Below are 19,056 nucleotides of genomic sequence, written 5' to 3'. Positions count from 1 at the left end.
TGGGAGGCGCGCCCGCCGCTCGCGCCTGCCGCCGCCGACAGCGTCCCCGGCCCCCGGCCGCCTCCGCGGCTTTAGCGGTACGAGCAATAACCTCCCTGCGACCCCGGGCTTTGGTTGTTTAAGGCCAAAGCAAAACGAGAAAAAAAAAGCGAAAGAAACACCCCCCTCGCAGCCGGTGCGGTACCGGGCCTTTTCCCTGGGCTGATTTTTCAAGCCGGTGCTGCTCATGCGGCACAGAGCTCACACCCAAACTGCTCTTTGGCGTTTGCAGGCATGTACCCCGCTAGCCATACTATTTAAGAAGAGCACAAGGATGTGAAATTTACAGCATGCTAACATCGGGGTGTGGGGGGGAGAGTGGGAGGAGAATTTGCTTCAATAAATTTCTCTACTGCAAATAATATATATATTTTTTTTAATTTCATTTTCAGGTAAACAGGGTGACGTATCACTGTCTAAGACTGATTTCCACCAGCCTTCCCCACTAACAGAATATTGTTGCTTTTGAATGTGGCCTCTGACATGCCTGCTGTAAGGAACTTTATAAGAATCAAGCTCAGAGTACCTGAAAAGGAGCCAATTTCAGACTCATCTCTTTTACATTATTTTGTCTTGGGCTGGTTCTTCTCCCACTTTCCCTACTATATTACATGATAATAAAGACTTCTACAATCAAGGCCAGAAGCAAGTGGAGGAGACCTGCTAACTTATGTCCCTAAATTGCCCTGCAGCATCAACTTTACCCACAGAACTCCAGAGAGAACGGGGTTTAGGTAAGCACAGGTAAGCACACTGCTTCTCCTTCTGACAGAGTGGAAGCTTGTATGAATATGGCATGCTAAAAAAAAAAAAATTCATATTGCCAAATACAAACTGGAATCTGTTTTATTATTTCTGTTTTATAACCTTTGTAAGCTACACCAGCTCCTTGAGAAATTGCTCTTACCTGTTTCAGAAGATGGCTCTGCTGTATCGGAACAATTCAGTGGGATATACACTACCCATTTCTCATATCAGGTGTCAGGGATAAGAGAAGAATGCATTTTAAGCCTGTGTACAAATACAAAAACTGTTTTCAGAAAACAATTTTCTTTTAGAAATGCAACTACTGGTACACAAATCATTTGTCTTCTACCCAAGTTCCAGTACCACACAATATTGAAAAGCTATCCTATCCAAGCATTAGACACACTGCATATGCAAAATAAAATTATATTTGAAAAGAGATGGAAGAAGATAGATGAAATTTAAAGGACACATAAAATACCATGCCTTTAAATTTATATATAGACTATAACAGTCATTGATATCTATCAACCACTTCTAGAAGACTTTATGGGAATAGATTGTTTACAAGCTGAAAGTTACGTACATGTGAAAGAAAGTGACTTTATCATACAGATAAATTTTCCAGGAGCCAGAAACTCCTCCATGTAGTAAAATCCTGTAGAGTTAACTTAATTTGGTGATGTGAAAACTGCTCTGAATCATCAGATACAGGACACATCACAGAAAGGAAAACAAAGTTGGTGGACTGTTAGTCTGCTCTGTTACATGAATTCTGTGCATAAATACAAAGCAAACAAACCCACAAATCTATCCCATGTTCCAGAACTGGAAGGTTGATGATCAGAAAATTTGAGATTGTTCTGAAGTTTCCATTACTTCAAATATGTCAAATTTAAACATGGTACAATTATGACTGTTTATTATTTTTTGGATAATGAAATATTTCAAGGTAAGAAGTCAAATTTCATCTAAATTAGCTGTAAAAGTTTCAAGTTTGCTACTTGTGGCATTAAGGGAAAATTAGTAAAGTGGGCAGCCTAGTTAGTAAGCAAAGCAGTACATTAAAATGTATGTTGTGTAAGCTGACTCCTGTTGCTCTTGGTCTGCTTTCTCTAGTTCCATTAATGTAGTCTGGATCAGAGAAAATGCACCTAAGACAAGTGCATGGTGCACTCAGAGTAGATGGACTCTGCTACAGGCTGAGGCTAGCACATAGTTCTAAATATCTGTTTGGGGTTGTTGGGAAAAGGCTGTACTAAAGTAAAAGAATGTCTTTTCTGTCTCACTTTCTTTTCTCTCATACACATTCTCCCTCCAACATTTACAGGAGAGAACAGAATTCTCGGTGAAAACATCACTAGTTTTCCATCATTTCATTAGAAATTAAACACTTGTTGCAGCAAGAAACACAATCCACAGGGACAAATTACAAAGGCAGAAAAGAGATCTTTTTAATGACTTGCTGTTAACAGACTTCCCAAAGCAGTCAGAAAAGGCCCCTTTTCATCTGAGACAGTTTCTCACCTGGCATGGGCAGCTTCTAAAGCTTCTGTTATAAGATATGCAAACCTGAAGAATGATGGGGAGAGAGGCGGCAGCAGATGGGAAAGGGAAAAGAACAAAAAAAAAGGTAACGGCGATGGGAAGAGAGGAGAGGAAAGGGAAGAAAGGCAAAACAGACAGCAAATGTAACGACAAAGAAAAAAGGAAAAATAAACCTAGAAGAGGGTCCACAAAGAGCTCCGAATTCAGGAGTGTTAATTTATAGTAACAAAAAGTGGTCAGAACCTATGGAAACAATCCCTCTGCGTTAGCTGCCTGCTGCATGCAGTCCGTGTCTTGCTCCTGCCCTTCGTTACTCGGGTTCTGACACCCGTTTCAGCGGGCCGGGGCCAGCACTCCCCCATAAGCACCCCCATAAGGCCGGCTGCCCCCGGCACCAGCGGCAGCGCTCCCCAGGCCGGCCGCTCCCAGCCGTGCTGCAGCCCCAGGAGACAAGGCAAAGGCGCCCCAGGGCCCTTCGCGCTAGAGGTGGGGCGCAGCCTCACACCGCACCCCACCGCGGAGCTCTCGGCTCCCGGTCAACGAAATCATTTCCTAAACTCCAAAAGGGCGGGAAAGTGTCAATAAACGTGAGGAGCCGGAGCGGTCAGCACCCGGCAGGGGCAGCCGGGGAGAAGCCTTAGCGGGGCCGGAGCCGCTCGGCTGCCGGGGCGGCGGCCGGCCCGGGAGCACCGTTGCGGGGCGAGGGGCGGTGTCCGGGGTGGGTGCTGAGGGAAGGGCCGGGGGCGGAGGGCGGGCGGCTCATAAACCCCCCGGCCGCCCCGCCCGGGAGGGCGGGATGAGCCCAGGGCGCAGGTAGCGGCCGGCGCTGAGGGCCGCAGCTTTGTGGGAAGCCGCCTCTGCTGCCCGCCAGCCCGTATGGAGGCCCGGCTCCTCCTCGGGGCGCTGCTGTGCGCCTGGCTGCCGCCGGGTGAGCCTCCCGCCGGGGACGGGAGGGAGGATGAAGGGTAGTCCTGGCCATCGCTAACCCGGTACCTTTGCCTTCCAGCTCTGTCTCCGTGGGGCGCCCGGGCCCAGCTCCCTGTCGGCGGGCACTTACCGCTCCCCAGGTAAGGACCGGCCGGGGCGCAGCGGGGTCCCCTCTCCCCGGCGCTGTGCGCGGCCGGCAGCCCCTGGGGCGGGTGGGGTGAGGTGGGCTGCCTGCCTGGGCTGAGTAAACCCAGCTCTGCTCTCCCGCCCTCAGCCGAGGCAGCACCGCGGGACCTCGGAGAGGGGGCAGCCTCGCCGCGGCGACGCAGGTAGGGGACGCGGGCCGGGCGGCGGGCGGGCACGGCACGGTGCGGGGCGGGCGCCGCGACGGCTCCTCGGTGGAGACGAGGCCGCCGGGAGTTGCGTTTTTCCTTTGAGTTGCCCCGCACCAGGAGAGCAGCCTCTTCCCGCCGTCGGTTGCCTCGCACCAGAGCTGCGGAGGCGAGCTGGTGCTGTCGCTGGTGGCCCGGGACGGTGCCCGACTTTCCCGCCCTGCGCCGCCGCCGGAGGGGCTGGTTGGCAGCGGCGGCCTGAGGGACAGACAGGTGTTCGGCTGTCAGCGGCGTTACTCCTGTCTCACCTGGACATATCTGTGTATTGCCGTGACACCGCCAGTGGTTCTGAGGGCTGTCCTACCCTTTGTGATTCTTCAGGACTGGCCCTTCGGACTGCATTGAGAGTGTGTTTTATCCTGGCCATAACAGATGTCAGTCATGAACAAAAGGAAGCTTTGGGGCTTAAAGCATTTAAACAGTGAGGGAAGACAGCAGGTAGAGCTTCAGCTCGTTCAGAAAGTTACATGTAGTATGTAGCACCCTTGCTCCGAAGAAAGCTGCTGTCTGGTCTGGCTCCTCCAGCGATAATCGCTTTGTGGGAGCCTTTTTGCTTCTCAGTGGAAGTAAACGAGCTCCAGTATCGGATCACTACAACTCAGTGTGGGCTTTTGGATGTGGTTTATCTTGGCAGCCCGACTATATCATTCATGGCATGTTGCTGAAATGTAATTAGTGTATGTAGTTCCCGCTCCCTTGTTTGAGGGTGGGAAAAGGAGTTTGCTTTATAGCCCTTGTTTGTGGCTCTGCACAGGAGTTATCTTTCTTTCTGCTTTCTCCCCGCTCTTTCTGGGAAGAGCTCTGAGAAGAGAAAAATGTGCCACATGACTACAAACAGGTAACAAAATCAACCACCAAAATGAGCAAATGCTTGTGGCTTGAGGTCCTCCCTCCCCAAGAATTAAAGATAAAGTAATAGACTCTTTGTTTCCTTATGTGCTAGCCCCCTGAGCAGAAATCTTCAGTAGGAAATATGCTTAGGAGAAAGAAAAAATAATCAATGTTAGTTTTAGGAAGGTAAGAACCTGAAGAGTAGTTGCTCTAGCCATTTTAACTGTTTAAACCCAACAATAATGCATCTTTACATGTTCTTACTTTTAATAAGCTGCTTCATGAGAAAGAAGTGAAGCAACACTAAGCGATGGTGGTTAAGCCCTCAGCAGAATTTTATGTCCATGAAGATTTAGTTAATGACATAACTTCTGAGATTGGTTTTCAGTCAAATGTCTAAACATATTTAGAACACAAAAAGCATCTGCTGTTTTAAAAATACTTTGCAGAATTGTGCAAAGGAGTGAGAAATATGTATGATAAAACTCTAGAGCATGAAAATTAAATAAAATAAATCTAACCAAGTCCTTAGGTAAAACTATGTAGAAATAGCTGGTTCTGTTTTTAGTGTTATTTTGGAAATATTTTGCATAGTTATTTATATAATTGTAGACATCATACATTGTAGCTAATACTGTTTATTAGCAGGTACTGATCTTGTCACTGAATTTCCCTTAATGGAAACTGTATTCTGTAATTAATGGGTCTCTGAAATATGAATGTTTTAGAGGATATAGCTACTGCTCTTCATGAGGTGAAGAAATAATAAATGACTGTTACATTTGTGTTACTTCATTAAGTAAACTAGGTAAATGTGATTAGATATATCTTTAATAAGGAAAAACTTACTGTCCTAAATCGGTGGCTTCAGAGGATCAAAAAGTTCATATTAAATTGAGAAAAGTGTTAGTCACCCTAGACGTAGGCAGTTCTAGAACAAAGACGGCAGGTTATAGGGAAGGTGAGTAATATGGTTTTGACCAAGGCATACTAACCAGAACATGTACTTCTGCCTGTCATGAGCAAGGCAATGAAACCATGTCATTGACAAAATATCAATGGACTTTTGTAACTTGGTTAATGAGGTGTGCTCTTCTGTTTTCTCAAGTAGATTACATAGGCTGAATTGGCTTTTGTGATTTGATGTATTGCTGAATTTTGTTTTTTAAGGAAATGTTTTTAAGTTTTGAAGAACTTTTTAAGGCATCTTTATAAATCAGTGTTGATACTGCTTTCACTTCTGCATGAAAACACATTTTACAGGACTGATGGCTTTGGGCAGACTAAATCCACAAATTAATATTATTCCCTTAAAGCATATTTTTTACAAGAGCTAGTATGGAAATTATTTTCTGAGTAATACATAAAATGTCTTGGATATTTTTTCCTCTCAAAGAAAAGTTGTGAGATATATTAAACAAGTTATACATGCTCAGGTGCTGTCCTGTATCTTTCTGTCATTAAAATGCTCCCTTTAAGATGTGTTGTCTTTGGTCTCAAGTTTCCTTGAACCTGAACACTCCAAGTTTCGTCTTAAAGGGCAATTTCCAATATCCTATCTATAGTACCTCTTTGTATAAATAACTGAATTTGTACCTAGTCCCACTTCTTTGTAAATGGGCTAGGGAAGGTAATAAAATTTAAGTAAAGTGCTAAAACTTTGCACTTGCAAGAAGATGAGAAGGAACTTGTACACTTACACATCACACCTTAACTATTCACCATACATCAGTAAAATGCTGTGAAAGAATGTTGTCCCTCCAATTTACCTGGAAGCTGTCAGGTGACTAGCGATGCCTGACTTTTAAGCTGTTACCAGCTAACCTGTGGGTTCTTACCCCTTCTACCCCCAAAGTATTGATGTGAGTTCTTGTCATGATATTCTGATGAGACTCCATTTATTTGTGGTTCAGAAGTGATACAGGTGCCACTCTAAATAATTTGAGTTTGGAAAGAGAGTGGAGGGATTGTGATGTGGCTGATATCACAGAGAGAGGGAAGAATGAAGTAGAAGTTGGATTAATTAATATGTCAAGAATGAGCAGGGGAGTCAAAGTATCACGACATAACAATTTATAAAAATGATTACGAAGTCTAATAGACTAGAAACACTGGAGTTCCAAAGGCCAATTTATTGGAGAAAAAAGGAAGCTTTGTTTACCACAATGCAAGAAAACTCAAGATACTTTGCTGCTGACTGTTGAAGGCAGAAGTGCTTATGAGAAAGGAAACACAAGAGACAAAAGCTTTTGTCTGTCATCATATATTTTTTGGATGTTAGAATAACAAGAAAAGATTAAGGAGAATATGGTATGAAACACTTTGAAAACAAAACAAAAACTATTGATTTTGCTGTGGTTTGGGTCAGGTTCTTGGAAAATAATGTAAATTTAGGACCTTACAAGGCATTTTGTTAATTATTATGATATTTAGTGATTTATGCACACATGTACTTAAACATTATTTTAAATAACTGAGTGATAAGAATTTCCAAAACAGCAGAATGCTTGGCTGAGAATTATGTTAAATACACTTGATAGTGCAGAGGCTGTAACTGAGAGTAAAAGGAGTATGGAGAAGGGTGCAGAGGACAGTGTTTGGATCTGCAGTTTTAGGCATTTTGTTTTAACTGGCTTAAAATCTGCCTGCTGTCTTCAGGCATAAGGTACTTCGGTCCTTTAATGGAATCTTGAGTAGAGTGACTGTACTTTTTACAATGGTGGTTTTTGATAATTTTTTAGTAAGCCAGTATGAAGCAGTGAGCTTACTGAAAATGGTAAACTTACTGATAAACTTTGAAGAAAATTTTTTTAAAGTGTTTTGGTTACAGCTGCTGCTTTCTTTGTTCTTTCTGAAAGGAGTCTGGAATGGCAGTTTATAATGCTTCATCTACTACAATATCGTTATCTCAAAACAGGAGACTTCACAATATGAAATGTGGACCATCCAGTAAGTTATTTATGTTTCTACATGAAATACCTTCAGTTGTCCTTTATATTCTGCATCATTTAATTATTTTTATGAACTAAAAACCTAAAATAGCTAATACAGGCCTTCGGGATAAGGGGGCTCTACCTTAGTTGGCCTCAAATGACTACAGGAATATGACAGTTTGTCATGGGGCTTGACCTAGCTTTAAGTTTATACCTGGTTTTGGTTTGGTCATTTGAAAGACTGTTTCTAACTGCAGTTTTTCTACCAAAGAGCTTTCAGCAGGGAAATAGGCTTTTGTAGTGATATACCTAAAAATGTGGATTGCTGCCTAGATGCCATTAAATCACCTGTGCTGTATCTCTTCTGTGCTTGAAGGTTTCTTGTGTCTTTTTTGCTGAGGTAATCAATGGATGCTTTTGTGTGTGTAATCTATGGGTTAGCAGGTTAAGGTACTCATAGCTACCAGCTTGCAGTGGTGGGCATTTGCTTGAGGAATTTGCATCTTGTCTTTTTTGGTTCATCTTATTTTTGGTGGTAAAGTGCGCAGGCTTAAATCTCTTTAGTCAAGGGTAAAGATCCTGTGTATTAGCTTCTCTGTAGAGCCTGTGCCATTCTTGTCTTGTGCAAAGGAGAAACATGAGCAAAAGTAATTCAGAGTAATTTTAGTTAGTGTTGCAAAACATCTTGTTTCTCATCAGTCAGCCTGATTGGTTGCATTGTATGTGGGGTCTACCTAGTCATGAATGTAGCATCCCCTGGTTTTATAGCACAAAATGCAAGACTGATGCGTGGACTGGACTGATCGATTGTGATTAGGGTTGTGTTATCTCCAAAAATTTTTAATTTCTCTGGTTAATACATTCTGTTTTCAGAAGCTTTTAAGGAGTGTGTGGTTGAATGTGGAGGAATAATAGAAGGGGCTAGAGAAGCATAATATTACTAAAAAGCTGTTGCCTATTAACCTCTCCAGTATATGAAAAATATCATATTTATTGTGTATGAAAAAATTGTTCTATATAGGCTATATTGTGTATGAAAAAATTGTTCTATATAGGCTATACCAGTAAAAATCCTCTGCTTTTGAGAGTTGCACCACCTTATAGACCAAGTAGTTCTTTTCTTAGCTCTTTTTTTTTTTTTGACCAAATAAAGTGGGTTCCAAAGAGAGGATGTGCAAATCATGCTAAGAAGTTTGTTGCCATAATTATTGTTTGGTTCCCTGGGTTTATCTTTTTGCCAAGTGAAAATTCCTTTAATGGAACTAGTGGATTTCATGTTCTGCTTCAGAGTAACCGGCTGGAAAAAAAACCTTTAAGATGAACTGTGCTACTGTTCAAGTGTGCGATAATAAACTTGCACATAAAGCCTTGGCAAGACTCTTACAAATGGTTTATGTGTAAGTTTATGGCTTATTAAGTAGGCCTAATATTGAAGAAAGGCAGGAACAAATCTAGAAGGAAGGAGAGTGAAATGGGTAACAAGTCTACCCATCATATGCCTAAACTTTTACAGGGGAATGTAGTTATGATGGTAAGAGCTAGGTTTCATTGCCCTCTGCAGATGTGGTAGGACAGACTTCCTGTTTTCTTTCTAATGCCTATTTCTATGGGGCAAAAATATTTCATAAGGATTTTCCATTTCTGATGTACTTGCTCTGTAAGACAATGTTTTTGGAGACATTATTTAAAAATGATTGATGGTTGCCCATACTTGAAGGCAAAGAAAATCAGGATTATGAAATTCTTTGAACTGTGGAATACCTACTCTTGGAAGTTTCTTTTTGAAATTCCAGTAAACTGTGTGGGAAATGGAATCCATTGCTGTCTGTGCACGAAAGACATATTAAAAGCAAAACAAAAGAACAACCTGATACGCTTTGTGCAGGAGTTTCGGTAACACGCTCTAAATGTTTAGAACAATAGTTTTGTTTTGTCCCTTCTTATTTGAATAGAGTTGCAAGCTGCTATAGCTCTACCCATGGACTGGAATTTGCACTAATCTGGAGACATATGAAATAATAAAGTGGAGGGGGTTTTGTGTGGTTTTTTTTAGTTTGTCAGCTTCTTTCTCTATTTTAATGTCTCTATGAAAATTATTCTATTACATACTTATAAAACTGTGATTATAATGGACTTATATTTCATCGTATTATAGTCAAATCTTGTTGCAACACCTTTTTTTTTTCTTGCTTCCTATAACTGACACTATATAGAACCCAACGTGTTTTATGTGGAATTTTTTTGTGTGATGGGTGATGATTATTGTGTAATATATCTCTTTACCTTTGTGTTATTTTAGTCAACCAAAAGCAGTTTAGAAAGCGATATAATGCCTTATATGTTAAAGGAACAAAAATTTTGGTAGAGGTAAATGCCAAGAGAGAAATTGTTGTGTTTGTTTCTTGAACTTAAATGTTTCTTGTAACATTTTGAAATATTTTTCAGAGTAACTGGCAGCAGTTAACATGTAGTTTACACAGCTGTTAAACTTGTAACTTCCTTCCACACAAATCTGTTTTTCATGCAAAGTTAAACAAACAAAAAACCCCCAACAAAACCAAGCAAAACAAACAAAGAGCTAAAGCATAAGAAGAACCTGGGACAGGCAAACCAAATTGCTTCTGGAAATAAGTTTCAAACTACTGCTGAAAATTCTGAACAGGTGAAACAGTTCAAATTTTCCTGTGTTGAAATGCTATGGCAAGCATGAGTCTTTAATGTTTAAAGTCACTGTTACTATAGAAGATACTTGTCCCTTACAATGTGTGCTGATTTCAAAGAGGTGCACCAGAGCAGAAAATTTGCAGCCAAATGGAAGGCTCTTAGTATTGCAGGATTAAAATTACATCCTACTCGTTCGCCTCAATCTTAAGAAGGAAAATTTTACATCCTGGTGTAATGAGATCTTTGTCCTCATTTTGAGGCTGTATTGCGTGCTGTTGAAGCCTGTATGCCACATAAAACTTGTGACATTACAGATGTTGTCAAAGACTATGACAGATAAAGGATAATGCAAGAAATATTAGCTTTATTAGTTTACCCATAGTCAAAAGGACACCTGAAAGCTTTCTAGAGAAACTGGGCAATGGAAGTTACACAGAGTTCCAAAAGACAGACTTTCAAGAATGTTGACAGCAAAAGCTTAAATATTGAATTTTAAGCATACTTACTATCCTTTTATGCATGGCTATAGGTTCTAGTTGAAGTTTCTTGCAAATTTTTATCCCCAACTGCTTTGTTTTTTCCCTTTTCCATTTCAAAATAAAATTTGCTGATTTTTAAAATATCAGTCTTTTTAGTAGTTTGATAACCTTCAGACAGACCTCTTATACACTTGCATAAAGCTTTTAAAATATGCCATCTGTAAAGAATCCTGAAAACTATAAAGTCTTTGTCTATTTCTGCAAGTGGCTCTCTGGAGCTCTGAAACTGTGTGGGCCGAAGTTGGTAAATAGGCAGAATCATCAGAACTGAGTGAATAGGTTGGTTTTGTGCCTACCTAGATGAAGTAAAACTTGATCACTTTTGGATCTCTAAATTAATCTTTCATGCTGCAATTTTTCCGTTCAACTGAATCTAATAATTAATATCCTGAAAGGAAACCTGTCTTCAGTGATTTGCATTAAGCAGATTTTTTCACACTGTTTCTTAAACAGTAACAAAATACAGAATTCCAACACTAGGAAGTGTTTAATGTTTTACAGAAATATATCCATAGGAAGGCCCACATCAGTCAGAAATCTTAAAGAATTAATAGCATATTGATGATAATGGTGTATTACAGTGAGGTCAAAATTTGGTTGCAGCAACTGGATTGATGTGATGCTTTAAACAAGACTCAAGCATTTCAAAGTTGATGTGCATGGTAATTTGAGTACTCAGGCACGTTCTTGAGTGTGTTGACTTGCTTTTACTTTGTGAAAAAACTTTAATTTAGATGTCTCTTTGATTTAGTATTTTAACTTTCATATGGGATACAGATACATGCTTTCTTTGCAGTTACCTCTTTATGCTCCAAGAGTAGAGCTCTTCTTCAATGGCTGTATCTCATTTTATGCTGAAGGGCTTCATACTACATAAATTACTTTCAGCTCTTCTAATTTTATTCTTAATAAACATGTTGGAAGATCTGAAGAACAAATCATGGGTGACCATACCCTGAAATACAGTTGATTTGCAACTGAAATAAGTTCAGTTGCTTATGCCAAGAAAGTTTGGATTAGATGATGATCCTTGAGGTGCCTTCCAACCTGGTATTCTGTGAGATCGTAAGTACTAACAAAAGTAATAATTAATGTCCTCATGTAAGTAGGAAGTACTGAGAAATAGTAATGTAAGAAATTATAATAAATTAAGTAGACACAATATCATAGATACAAACCCACAAAATTTTGCATCCATAAGCATATTTTGAAATAAATGCATATTTGGATGAAGATGCAACATGTCTTTGAACTTTTATCATGTGAAATTGGCAGAACTTGTGCTTGGAGCCCAGGTGACAAACATTTAAAGGCCAGCCAGAGTTGGGGCGGACTGTACTGTATTTCAACTACAGTTTTGGAACTTCCTTTCTTCAGGTCTACATGATGCTATTAAAGCATCTTTTTTCACAGAGCAACACTTCAGTGAAGCTTGGACTGATCTCCATGAAACACTTGCAATGAAATGCAAACAGCCTAGACTGGTCTCACTTTTCCAGAGGCTGTGATAAATAACGGGTGTGAGGTTCTGCTACTGCTCTGACCTGAAGGCTCTCACTGCCTGACACCGAAGAATTAAGAAGGGAGATGAACTAAATGGTGTTCCAGGTGCCCAAGGGCCAAAAATAACCCTTTCCATATATTGAGTGGGGTTGCAGCCTATTCAGTAATTACCAGATGGTAATTACCAGAGTATTTAAGCAATGGGAGGAGCAGAGAAGAATTCAGGCTTATGTTATAAGATGATCCCAAATCTTCACCCTGTTCAATAAAGAAGGAATTTGAGATAAGTTGCTTCATGGCGACAATGGCCATAGTATCAGAGTGACTTGTTGATTGCAATGGCATCACTGGTTAGAAATCACATTATTACTTATGCGAGTCGAATCATGTTACTTAGGCCTACCACTTTCTGCTAGAAAAGTCTCACCAGTTTTCAATTTCAGATTCCAACCCAATGCACTTAGCTGGGCATAATCTCAAAAGAAAAAAAGGAGCTAAGGACTTTTTAATAGAGGTCACTTTCAGGTAAATGAAGGACACAATATTCTTCCATAGCCTTTCCTAATTTTAGTCTTTACTTAGACTTGGTGTTCATTCCCTTTCTGCAGGTGTTACAATGTTTTTCATGTCCCTAGGAGGGACCTAGACTTGTGACACGATCATATGGGTTAGCTGATTTAGGAAGCTTATATTTCTTTAATGATAAAGATCAGAGTGAACCTTTTGTTATAGGATGTTTATTTGGGATACCTGAGAAAGTATTTCTGTGTTAATTGAGCAGAATTGGATGATTAACAGGGGCCCCGTTATTTGCAGTAGTACGAACACTAAACGTGATCTGAATTGACACTGTATTCTTCTCTTCACCTAGCTAAGGATAACCTTTGCACACAGAGGGAGTGTATGTAGTATATGGAAAGATGCTACTGTGGTGTAAAATGGGATATATGTGAATGCAAGAGCTATGTTTATCGCGTTTTCTTAGAATCATACATGTACAGACAGAAGAGAACTTCATAAAGAGGAAAATGCTTATCATTGAGTCATTTGACTTCCAATTCAGATTTGACTAACCCTCCCTTTCTATAAGGGAGCAAGGGAGGTCCTTCCCAGTGACAGAAGGGTCCCCAGATCAGTTGACTGTGTGCACAATCTGAATAAACATGGCTTGACACAGGTTACTTGAGCCGCTTAAAGGGGAATCATTCAACTCGAAACATCAAAAGGGGGATAACTTCCTCTACAGCTAAGAGGAACATGACTTGCAGCCTAATTGCACGTTATTGTAACTGGACAAGCAATAGGGCATAATCTTAGAAAAGCAAAGAACAGAGACCCGAGCTCTGATTACACAGGTCTCGCAACACTCAAGATAAAAGACATCAATGTCTGCCTCTCTTGACAAGAGGAGTAAGGCTTTTGACAAGATTGGTCACTGTGAGTATGTAAATGAGACAGCTCAGTCAGAATAAGTAGGGACCTTTTTACACGGTGCTTGCATTAGTTTTTAAATTGAAGTCACGCTGTCCAGGCAGGGAAAGGAGCTAGATATTTGGACTAGCTAGGGAAAGGAGTGGGGTTTTTTTTCACTTTGTCTACCTGCCTTGTTCTTTTCAGCATGGCCTTTTTTTTTTTTCTTGGGGTTTTTTCTTTTTGAAAACACCTCAGTTTCTGTTATCCAAATGTAAAAATTACAATGATTGCATAATACTCAATTATTAAAATTAAAATGCTTTCCTACAGAGACTTAAAGATTAAAATATCAAATTTTAATGAAATAAGCGAATATTTCACAATTGTTAGAAAAGCACTTAATCACAAAGTCTAAACTTAGCAGCAAGAAGCTTTGTTTCTGCTTGTGCCTGTCTGTCTTCAGACTGTGAAAACTGTTTTGTCAGATTTTGGTGGGGATAATCTCAGTGTAAATAAAAAGTAAAACAAAATATAAAAAATCCAACACCTTTCCCTCCACCAAAACTGTCATCGTGATTTTAGGGAGCTTGATTTCTCTACAGTAGGCTCACTATACTTAAGCATTAAATTTTTCCTTTCTTAAAAGTTTGTCTCTAATAAAATTAGGAACAGGAGCAGTGGTCTCTGTCTTTACGGAAAGTGTTTCTGGTTGTTTTACTTAAAAGTTGTAAAATGGAAGGAGGGCAGGCAGCTAAAAGACTTAGAGCTGGAATGTCAACATCTGTATTTCTAGAGTAGTATGCTCTCATCCTGGTTGAGCTTCCCCACACAGTGTTATTTGTAGCAGTCTTTTATATAAGGATATAGACACTGTGCTTTTCTGCTTTGTAATACTTGTTCACTTCCTCTATTCATTGCTTAGGGGACTAAAACCACGTCAGAGTAACAGATATCACGCCATTTTGATCGGGTCTCTCTAAATGAGTGACAGATTTGCTTCATATTGTTGTATTTCTTGAGGTGAAGCTTTTTCAGTATGTTTCCTGTTTATAGAGGCCTCTGGGATCCTCCTGGATTTACATGTTAAACCAGTATCTCCTGTTATTCATGGAGTTACATTTGGTGACAGAACTGTTAAGAATGAAAATTATCACAATTTATTTTTAACATACCTTTTTTCCACTCAGAGTCATTCACATGTTTTAATGGAGGTGAATGTGCCTACAGAGAGCTGTGCAACTGCAGTCGATTTAATGCAACTGGACCAAGATGCCAGACAGGTGTGTAAAGAGGGAAAACCAACAGGGTTTCTAGAATTGTACTTGAGTTCTCGCATCTACAAGAATAACTATCCTTTGCCTAAAGGTTCCTTCATGCCCTAGTATTTTTCTCTCTTTTCTGTGGTGAAATTTCACAGCATGCCACATACATACATCTCAACTACAGATTGAATCTGAAAAACAATGGTACTTCTCAAGTGACCCTCCTTTTGTTAGTGTATAATACAGGTGCTGAAAGAGATCATATATGCAGGACATGGGGTCAATATAATTTTGAAACTTTTGATGGACTCTATTATTATTTTCCTGGGAAATCCACATATGCGCTTGTGAGACACACTGAATTAGATGAACAGAGTTTTTCCATACAGGTAAGGGACTGCACTTCTACCTTCCTTTTAGCTGTTGTTGAACTTGCTAATAATACATTAATATTTAGAGATTAAAAATAATTTGTGAAGGTAGTATGGGGTTCTACCATGTAATTTAGATGTAATTCTAATACAATGTGGGCTACCGGTTATTATAGCATAAAATGTAACTAGATGGAAGGAAACTGATATATGTACTTTTAAAACCTGCTGCTGCTGTGAAAAGATTGCTTTTAAAAGTGCTAATTGTACTTGGGTTTTTGGGGAAGAGTGGGAACAGACTACTTGCTCACGTGCTGAGAGTGGGATGAGGAGTATTAGTTGTGTAATATGGATTACAAAGATTTGATTAAAGTCTTTAATGCTAGTACTTTTATTTGACAGGTGAATAATGATCCTGAGTGCTATTCTTCTCCTTACTCCTGCAAAAGGTCCATTAGTTTGTTCTTTTCTGGAGATGAACAGATAAAGATGAGCAGTGAAGTCACCTATAAAGGATTTGGGTAATTTCACTTATGTTTCTAATGCTGTAGTTGTTCTGTAACTAACCCTGTGATATCAATCTGATAAAAGATGTAAAGTAGGTCACTTTGTTGGTAGCTTAAAAAATCCCCACTATCCAGACCACAACTGTAATAATTACTCCCCAACTACAGAGTAGTCTGACAAACATGATATCTAAATAAGTGCTATTAAGAAGCATAACTGTTGACTTTGATTTTTGCATTTATTTACAACTTCACCAATATAAATATTGAGTAATTCCACTAAAAAAGATATTTTCAGATGTATGAGGAAGCCATTAAATCAGCAAGTATTTTCTTTTTTAATAATGATACTTTCTCATGTAAAGTTGTTTTTGATTCGGTCTCATTACTCAGAGTACAGTTACCTTATGTTATTGGAAACTTACACATCCAGAAGCTGGCTGGATACTTCCTAGTCAGGCACCAGTATGCCTTTACTCTGGCTTGGGATGGTACGTCTGCAGTGTACATCAAAATGGCACCAGAGTACCTGGGCAAAACGCATGGCCTGTGTGGAAACAATAATGCTATCCTGCAGGATGACCTTGAAACAAGTTATGGTGAGTATTTAATTTATGGTGACTTCCTCTTATGTTAATACAAGTTATCTTCAGGTGAACTAAATGCTACTATGCTTAGTTTTTAATTGTAATGCTAATTGAATATAAGATGGACAACTTTTGAAATGGAAAATATGACATGGAAATACTTCTGGGAGATGATATTGTTAGTGAAGAGGGCCAATTTCAGTATAGATGGGGCTCTGGGGAGGAAGGTCTTTAAAAAGCGTGACAAAAAGCTGTAATACTCCATTGCCTACGATGGTATTTGTACTTCAGTTTCCTAGGAACTGAAAGGTAGAATCTACTTTTAAATGTTCGCTGCTCTCTTAGCAATTTTATATAGGAGCCTGTGGAAGCTTGCAATATTGCTGTTGGAAATAAATTGATAGTTTAGTTAGTGAATCAAATCAATGAAGGCTGCCGTATCTTGTTTGATCTGGCACTTCATTATGCAAACTCTTTCAGAAGTGAACAGTGATCCTTGGATACCAACTTCAGGTACTTCCAAGAGTCTTGGTTTTCAATAAATACTGAGTGAAGACCTCTATAAAATAAAAACCAGGGGAAAAAATCAGGCCCACAGAAATGTATCTCAGGTTAGGTGATAAAGATTTCTGGAAATCATCGCTTTGGGCTGTTTAACTCTTTGCTCCTTCTCTTTCAAATTTGGGTATTTTTGTGGAGTACTACTTCAAAGCTTAGAGCACTATACGTAGTAGGTTTTCCTCAGTTGTTTAAGTGTGCCACTCAATTTTAGAAAGCATCAGCCGTGCGCTAATATCAGCACTTACCCTCATCAAATAGTTTGCGTACTAAATCAAAATTCTTAAATTAATACCAAGATACAATAGCTCATTGTCCTCATTGCCTTCAGAGACTTTCCTCTGACCCTCTCACCTTACTCAGGATATCTCAGTCACATAAAGCTGTGATTGTAGCACAAGTCAATACGCTGCATACTAGGTTTATCCAATTAGCTTGGGGAGCAAGATATGGCATGATCCCCAAGATATGCATTCATGGGTAATTCAAGTAGTAATCAGTGTTGATGGTGGATAATACCTTCCTTAGCTAGTTTAAAGCTAGCATGGACATTTCTACTTGTGTGAAAGTCACACCTTTACTTGTTAATGTATACAATCATTTTGTACCCTTGCAGTGATCCAGGAATGCCTCATCTTTCTTGGGTTTCTAGGCTCTCTGTTAGGAGGTTCGTACAAAGTCACAGCATGAACCTATGTTTACACAGTTTATTACATCTTTTATTTCCTTTCTTCCACTGAAGGTCCCTTAAAGCCCTTCCTTGCCAAATTGCTTGAGTAAGCTTCTTTCTGCCATTCTAAAGTTGTCGTATTATAGTCCTTTTTAAGAGTATTTTTGTTTCTTAAAAAGCCACGTTTTCTTCAGGCTAACAGCTGATTCATTTAATTGTAGGAAGGGTTTGGTGTGCTCTGCTTAATGTGGTGTTTTAATTATTGAGATGTTTCCCTGGGAAATCCTATAGAAATGCTGTTGTTCTTCCAAGCGTCTGTGTCACTCTGTGTGTGTCTCATTTAGGAAAACTGACAGATGATGTAACAGAATTTGTTGAGAGTTGGCAGGAAAATCCACCACAAGGAACACCCAATTGGGATAGATCTCTTCTCAGTGAACCACCCTGCTTGACACAAAGCCGTGAATCTCTACAGGTCTGGATCAACACAAAGGGATTATTTCAATAGTTGGTGATTCTAATTAGAGTGAGAATTTGACTTAACGCTTTTGAAGGAGACTGGAAATAATCACAGTGCTGCTTTGGAGAGGTGGATTGAAATGGTTGCTGCAGCAAAGATTCCCTTGTCCTTTCCTTTTCCCCTGACTTTTCTTTTGTACTCTTGATGTTTTTGATTATTATATTGTCTCCAGAACAGCCAATAGAAGTGTTTGAATCTGGGGCTAGATGAGTGAAAACTTGTGAAGTAGAGGTGTGTTCTGGGGCTGGTTTCCATTTCTTCTCTTAGGAAGGATAAAAAGAAGCAGGCAGGCAAAACCATAATGAGAACACAGATAATTTGCCAGTGTTTAGAAAATGAATTATTGCTTTTGTCGATAACATTGGAGTAGTTTTTTCTTTTAAGTAATATTTTCAAGATACAACCATGAAATGAATTTAAACTGAAGGTGTGAAACTAAAGCTGGTGCCAGGCATGTTTTATTTCTGTTGCCTGTTATCGTGTACATTAACTAAAATGAAGACTATTTAAGATCATCTGGGCTTAGTTGCAATATGGTCTATACCTTTTTTGGGGAAGGGATCTGTTTTACTCCAACTGATATGACCTAGGATAAAAGATTCAATGTTATGAATACTCTGGCACGGAGAGCATTATGTTGCTAGCCACTGCTTCTAGTTGATGAGAGGAAACCATTTCCTACTCACAGACTGAGATATCTGTTCTGATTTCCATAGTATTCTGCTTGGGTTTATTTTTGAAAACTATCTCTTCATAACAGCTATTGCATTCGTTTCAGAGGGCATACGCTCTGTGTAATATCCTGTTACGTCCTCCGTTTCAAGAATGTCATGAATATGTGAGCGCTCTGCCTTTTATGGCAAGCTGCACCAATGATCTTTGCCTGTAAGTGAATGGTTTTGGGTAATTCCATAGCTAATAATATGATCCTTTTATCATGAGAATGACTTGTAAATGTTAACAGAATAAGTGCGTGTCTTTTTCTGCATATTGGTTTTCATCTGACATTCTTTCCTTATCTTGCTTTTCTCACTTGTTCTAGTTTT

The 19,056-nt window shown here is 39.6% G+C and overlaps 2 protein-coding genes across 4 annotated transcripts in view; one reads left to right on the top strand and one right to left on the bottom strand.

Moving 5' to 3' along the window:
• The window catches only part of USH1C (Usher syndrome 1C), a 55,562-nt gene extending 54,566 nt beyond the window's left edge, over nucleotides 1-996 (bottom strand). The window contains exon 1 of one of the 3 annotated variants that reach the window (XM_014962268.1): nucleotides 947-996. The gene's annotated coding sequence lies outside the window, so the exon portion shown is untranslated. The remainder of the gene's footprint in view (nucleotides 1-946) is intronic. The other 2 variants (XM_014962267.1, XM_014962269.1) reach the window with 2 other exon arrangements.
• A 6,355-nt stretch (nucleotides 997-7,351) lies between these two features.
• The window catches only part of OTOG (otogelin), a 99,159-nt gene continuing 87,454 nt past the window's right edge, over nucleotides 7,352-19,056 (top strand). The window contains exons 1-7 of the mRNA XM_014962251.1: nucleotides 7,352-7,433; nucleotides 14,724-14,816; nucleotides 15,033-15,187; nucleotides 15,572-15,690; nucleotides 16,069-16,274; nucleotides 17,835-17,965; nucleotides 18,789-18,895. Of these exons, the coding sequence (XP_014817737.1) occupies nucleotides 7,352-7,433; nucleotides 14,724-14,816; nucleotides 15,033-15,187; nucleotides 15,572-15,690; nucleotides 16,069-16,274; nucleotides 17,835-17,965; nucleotides 18,789-18,895 (893 nt within the window). The remainder of the gene's footprint in view (nucleotides 7,434-14,723; nucleotides 14,817-15,032; nucleotides 15,188-15,571; nucleotides 15,691-16,068; nucleotides 16,275-17,834; nucleotides 17,966-18,788; nucleotides 18,896-19,056) is intronic.

The sequence above is a fragment of the Calidris pugnax genome, unplaced genomic scaffold, assembly GCF_001431845.1.
Source record: "Calidris pugnax isolate Ruff unplaced genomic scaffold, ASM143184v1 scaffold593, whole genome shotgun sequence".
NCBI classification, from domain to species: Eukaryota; Metazoa; Chordata; class Aves; order Charadriiformes; family Scolopacidae; genus Calidris; species Calidris pugnax.
Note: the sequence above shows the minus strand (reverse complement) of the source record. Positions and strands in the feature narration are given on the sequence as shown.